At 39.1% G+C, this 6,746-nt stretch overlaps 1 protein-coding gene across 1 annotated transcript; it reads right to left on the minus strand.

Annotated features, from left to right (window-relative positions):
- Positions 1–4,446: 4,446 nt before the first annotated feature.
- Positions 4,447–6,316, minus strand: LOC131167397 (uncharacterized). The gene has a single exon (XM_058126206.1). The coding sequence runs from the start codon at positions 6,310–6,312 to the stop codon at positions 4,447–4,449; it is 1,866 nt and encodes a 621-aa protein (XP_057982189.1). The 5' UTR covers positions 6,313–6,316.
- Between the last annotated feature and the right edge of the window lie 430 nt (positions 6,317–6,746).

Consider the following 6,746-nt stretch of genomic DNA (forward strand, 5'->3'; position numbering starts at 1 on the left):
ATGATAGCGTTCTATATAAAAACACAATATGATAATATTTTATACAGAATTACAGTATTTCAGTGATTTTATAAAGATTTATAGTATGACAATTTATACTGAGTTGTGAATGAAATCATGATATTATATTGTTTTAGAAATCGTATTATATGGTTTAAGAACCCTGATGGACCATAGCTAAGCACGGTACCGTATCTTCACAGATACTAATGCAACCACTCTTCTCGGATAGAGTGTTGGTGGTATACATTCAATTGTGCCATTTACGTGTAGAGTTATCCCCTAGAGTCTGGACCAGTTGGGTAGGCAAATCGTACTCATAGTTACAAATACAGATGCAAATATAGTTGACTTAGTCTGGTTAGGCCAACCATGGCTAGGTCCAACCTATGGGCCGCACAACCCAGATCATGCAGGGTTAATACATGACGCTATTGTTTATATATACATGTGTACAATTTTACATGATTTCACAGTGAAAGGAAAAGTAAATTATGGTTGCATATTTGAAACGCTAAAACTCATATTGCCACACACTGTCAATAATCTATTCCCACTTACCGAGAGGTGTCTCACCCCATGAATTCAAACATTTTTGGAAATACAAACATACAAGCGGTGTGAGTTCCAAGGTAGAGGAGGAGTTGGTACAGTCATAGTTAAAGGGTAAGTGGTTGTCTATGGGAAGACACTTATATGTTAGTGGATGGTTGTAGAACTCTGATATTGTAGTTGGATGTATATATGTACTGACCCGAATAATAAAAATGGTATATAAATAGAGAGGAAGGGAAATGGAAACGGAAACAGAAGGAGGCAGCAAACTTTGTTGACGAATGCTTCACGTTTGTTGACGACATTGCACTTTGGGAATATTAATTGAGGGAATTCATCAGGGCCTCGTCGACGAACACAGGGGATTCGTCAACGAGGGTATAAAAGGGCCTGGTCAACGAAGCCAAGTTTCATCGACGAGAAGATAACGAGAGAGGGTTTTGGGGAAATCTAAAATTTGCCGACGAAGGTGCAGGTTCGTCAATGAAATCTCTATAAGACTCGTCGACGAGGTGACGTGTCTTGTCGATGAATCTGATCCTATAAATAGTAGAAACTCAAATTTTAGTGCAAAAATTACGAAATCTCTCTCTCTCTCTCTCTCTCTCTCTCTCTCTCTCTCTCTCTCTCTCCCCCTTCGGTTTCTCTCTCCTCTCTCTTCGATTCCGGCTCCGTCACTCGCCGAATCGACAATCTGAGGCCACCACAACGCTCGAGGGGAAGTTCTCTCCAAATCTGCCGAAGTAGATTGTTGGTAGAAGCTAGTAAAAAATCATACCTGAGTTGAGGTAAGGTTTTTTAAACCAAATTTGGTCCTATTACAGTTATAAGAAATGATATTCACGTGAAAATACTGAAGTTTAGTACTGAAAGTTTTCATTTTCAGGGTATTGATCAGGAAATCCTACGAGTGTGAGTCCAGGAATATATAAGGGCTTTTTAGTTGTCAGGTAAGAGAATAAACTAAAGCAGTTATTTTCCATGCAAATTATTATTACTTATCAGTAAATTTATTTTCAGAAAAGCATGTATTATATTTGTATATTACGAAGGAAATGCACGTTTGGTAAAATACTGCTATTATATTGAAATGTATATGTATGTATGAGAAGATAGAAATTATGATTTTAGAATACAATGTATGGTTTTAATACAGCAAATGTGTGGTATGAATATTATTTTATGTGAAAGATATTATGATATGACAATGTTATGAATGAAGTAATTTTTCAGAATTATGAATTATCACAGTACAAATGATGTTGAAAATACATGATAATTGTTTTATTATTCAGAATGATATGTATAAGATATTTTTTATGTATGATTTTGGCGCAAAGCCATATTTATGAAATTTTTGGCACGAGATCATATTTGTGAAACTATAGAAAATGTTATCAATCTATTTATGTTAAATGTTATATTATCATGTATTATATGTTATCAGAATCCGGATGTTAGTTTAGTTCAATTCGGGAGCACGGTATCGTAGCTTATCGATTAGACATCTATGATCAGATTGGTGCTAATCACCCCACGAGGGGGTGGGAGATGAATAGTCGATGTGGCTTTCAGTGTAGAGTGTAGATGTCCATTTGGCAGTCTAAACCAAGGTGCAGCGAGCCCATTGTACTTAAAGACATATTTGACTCAGCAGTGGTCGGCCAGCCATTGTCGGGTCCCGCCTTTGGACTGCACAACCCATCATGGGGGGTAATACATGACATTAGTTAGGTATTCATTTTGGGTATGTTTTCAGTAGTATAGCTATACCAGACAGTTATGATTAGTATGATTTATAAAATATGAAATTATATGCTTTTATAGTTATTATATGATGAATGTTTTATAGTATGAAGAATGTACTATATATCTATATTACCATTAAATGTTCATGTTGCCACACAAATGTATTTAGTTTATTTTCTCTTACTGAGAAGTGTCTCACCCCCGAACATTAAATGATTTTCAGGAAACCCAGAGAGATCGACGGGTCAGGGCCGCCGTTGAGTGAGTTGAGCTTGCCTACTAGAAGGGTAAGCGTTGATCTAGGATCAGGGAATTTTTGTTGTATGATCCTAGGATTGTTTTGATGCTTGGAAAGTTGTATATAAATACAGTATTTTGGTGATGTAGTAAACTCTGGTATTATGTATATTACGGTTTTGAGAATGTGATTTATATTTACTGCTGTGTAGGTTTCCGCTGTGAATGACAGGTGCCCTATTACCCATGGGTTCGGGTTGACCATTTTATTTATTATGTTTTATTTTTATATTAAGTTAAGCAGGTCATTACATGTGATATGTTTGAGAACTGTTATACCTTGTGCCATTCAGGGCATCACAAGGTACTATAGTGTATTTTATATAGAGATTATGTATGGAGTTTTACACAGGGTATTACAGTTTGGTATCAGAGTAGACTTATTTTATAAGAAAAGAAAAAAAAAAGTTAAATATAGCAAAATTTTCGGGTCGTGACATTACTTGCTTTCCCAATCGAAGTATGTTGTAAATATTCTTGACTGCGCTCGTCTCACTAATGGTCAGACTTTTGATACTTTTTTTAAGGTTAATGTCATTACACTCCCACAAGTGGTATTCTCCTACCTGATCCCACCTTGTATCGTACTATTGTTGGTAGTTTGGCCTATCTGACTATTACTTGCCCAGATATTGCTTATGTTGTCCACATCGTGAGTTAGTTTGTTGCTTCACCTATAATCGTGCATTGATAAACTATTTTGCGCATCTTGCGATATCTTTGAGGGACTCTCTATCAGAATCTTTTATTCTTTTCGACCTCTTTGTTGAAACTTTGTGCCTACTCTGATGCTGATTGGACTATATAAACTAAATTTTCTAATAATAAAATTTAAGAGGGGGCATTTTAAGTCCAGTCAATGAAATGACATACAATTAAAGTTTAGATTGTACTTCAGGTGGCCTATACATATCCTAGTGGCTAGTAGGGGTGGCAAAATGGGTTGAAACTCAATGGATGATTCGTGACCCGTCTGTTTAAATCAGGTTTAGGTTTAATACAAGTTGACCCGTTTATAAACGGATCAATCCGAACTTGACCAATATATAAAATGGGTTGGGCGGGTTCAAGTTCGGGTGACTCATTTATGACCTACTTAAAAATAAAATGGAGAGTTTTTTTTTAAATGTCATTTTATATGAAATGTTAAAATTTTTTAAAATAAATAAATTATATTTTTTAAGCAGGTGACCTGTTTATTAAACGGGCGAGTTTAAGTTTATATAGTAGTTATCCGTTAATAAACGAGTCAATACAATCTCAAACCTATTTAACCGTGACCCGTATATGACCCGCTCGAATTTGGCCTATAAACCTATTTTATCACGGGCTCTGTTGGTGACGTATTAAGGCTCACTTTAGTAAGATGGGTCATTCTCCACAAAGAAGTTATAAAACCCAAGTTTATGATGATCAGTTTATGACAAAAATATTGATTATGGCAAAGACAAAATCATTGTACTTTGAGAAGATAACAATAAAAAAATTGGTTTAAATGTAAATAAATAATTATTTCATTACATGCAGGTTTATGTCATATGCCATATTATTATTTTAAAATTTTAAATAAGTGATATATACATATATATATATATTGTATATTTTTTAATTTTATTTTAATATTCTATACAAATATTTAGTATTATTTTATAAAAATGAAATCAAATTAAATATGTAACTCAGTGATAATTTAAATTAAATTCACTTAATAACTATATAATTCACCAAAATTTAGTAATATAAAATTAAACGAAGTTGAGCGAGTTTAGAGTTCGAATATTACAATGTATGAGTGGACTCAAGTCTCCAACATAGACCCCTCCGAGGCCTGTATATAACGTCAGCCTATAATTTACTTTGGCTGTTGTTATTTGAGGTGGCAATACCGTCGCCGCCGTCGCCGCGGCTGCCAGTTCCGGCCGCACCCCCCGTACCGTAATCCATGTCTCTCAACGGTACGTCAATACCATTTCCAACGACAGTCATCTGCGCCTCACGATCGGCTTCAGTTTCCTGTCGGAACTTCTTGTAGATATCACCACCATAAAATTTTCTGGTCCGAACCACTAAAATTAACGAAACAAGACACCCAACCAGGGTCGCCGCCGCTATTATAATGAATGAAAGGCGGTAACACCTCACGCCGGTGCAGCTCAAATCTTGCCCACTCCTCCTCGTCATCCCCATAATTTTCATCTGCCTTAAAGCCTCCTTGTCGTATAAATGCCCAGCGACCTTCACTTTCAAAATATACGACCCCACCGGGGTCGCCACCACCCCCAAATTGTACAGTGTGGAGTAGTATTTGAGCCCGAAAATTTCTGATATGATGGCGAACATCAACGGCCACTGCGCGCCGAAGCAGAACCCGAGAATTACAGAGGCAAAGTAGAGCGAGTTGGGAACTCCAAAGGCGATGAGGATGTAGCCGAGGCAGGAGATGAAGAGCACGAGGGTGACCATTAGGGGGCGCGGGATTTTGTACTTTGTCAGGAAAATTTCGGAGGAGAACCCCGCCACGACGCGTCCGAGGTAGTTCCATATGCTAACCAGCGACACAAACGTGGTGGTGCTGCGCTCCGGGTAGCCCAGGGATTTTCCGATCTGGCCCAGGTTGTCGATCGCCGTCAGCGTCCCGCCGACTCCTATAGTCGTCGTGACGAAAAGTATCAGCATGTCGACGCTGAAGAGGGCTTGGAGAATGGTGTAATCTTCGCCTCTGGGGGGCGGGTTGAATATGCTGGCTGTGCAGGAGTTCTCCGCCTTCTCTAAAACCGTCGGAGGTATGGCCGACGCGGCCGTCAGCCGAGGCGGCAGTGGTAGAGGTGGCGGAGACTCAATGGGCAGTGGATTCTGAGCTGGTACTGTTTCGCTCTGCCGAAGATAAAACTCCTCTTTTATTACAACGGCTAGTGGGAGAAATAGTAGTATGAGGACTACACAGCCAGTTGCGCCGTATTCTAATCTGGTAAAACTGAACTTGTTTTGTATGATGATAATGAGCATGAGCAAACCGGCGAGGCCGAGGGATATGTACAGGAGTTGGTAAAATGTTTTGAGCTCGTTGGCCTGTCGGACGACCTTCATGATCCTGATAGTTCTGATAAAGAAGAAGAATATGGCGGTGGGAAGCCAGGCAATTAGTAGAATGAGAGACTTTGAGTCGTCATCGTAAAAAGCGTGGTAGAGCTGCGTAATTATGGCGCCGCTGAGGCCGACGAATCCATTGAGTAGGCCCAAAACGACGCCGCGGCTCTCGGGGAAGTTGTTGACGGCGGTGACGAGAGCGCCGGTGGTGGCGAAGCACTGGGAGTTAGCGCCGATGCAAATGTAGAGGCACATATGCCACAGCTGGGGTTTGGGGATGCGTGCGGTGACGGCGAGCCAGATCATGAAATAGCCGAGGAAGTTCATGGCGGCGCCGATGGAGAGGACCACCCACGGCGGCGTGACCTGGTTGATGAGGCCGGAGAGGACGCCGACATTGCCGCCGAGGTCTTTGAAGAAGCTGAAGAGATTGAGGCTGGTTTGGTCGTAGCCCAGGGAGGATTTGACGTCGTTTGAGTAGAGGCTGAAAATGTATGTGGCGCCGGCGACGGACATGACCAGAAAGCAAGCGAAGACCATGAACCACCGGCTGGTGAGGACTTGCACCCAAAAGCCTCTCATCTCCGTCCCGTGACTGACGCCTCTGAACTCGGCCAGCGCCATTTTTGTTTGGATAAGTGGGCAATGGGCACAATATTAGGATGAAGGTGTAGGGTTATATATATAAATGGAGATATGCTTCGATGGAGTTACTTTAATGTGGATGTATGGGTGAAATTTCACAGAAGCTTCCCTCCACAGGTTTAATATATTTTTAATGTAAAAGGTGGATTATGCGAATTATCAAATGAAGAAAACATAATTCATATTTGATTAATTTTACTAATAAATTAATGGCCATTTTGATAAAATAATTCATGGCGGATGATTGTCATTTTTGAATATAAATTTATTATTATTTTATTAATAATTTATTTGTATCATAATAGTTGAAGTTTTATTTAAAATAATTAAGCAATTTCAACTCCAAAATAAGTAAAATTTTAAACTTTATTTTGAATTGTGCATAAAATTTAAACAACCATGCTTGTATTTTT

Source organism: Malania oleifera, chromosome 11 (assembly GCF_029873635.1).
Source record: "Malania oleifera isolate guangnan ecotype guangnan chromosome 11, ASM2987363v1, whole genome shotgun sequence".
Classification (NCBI taxonomy): Eukaryota; Viridiplantae; Streptophyta; class Magnoliopsida; order Santalales; family Ximeniaceae; genus Malania; species Malania oleifera.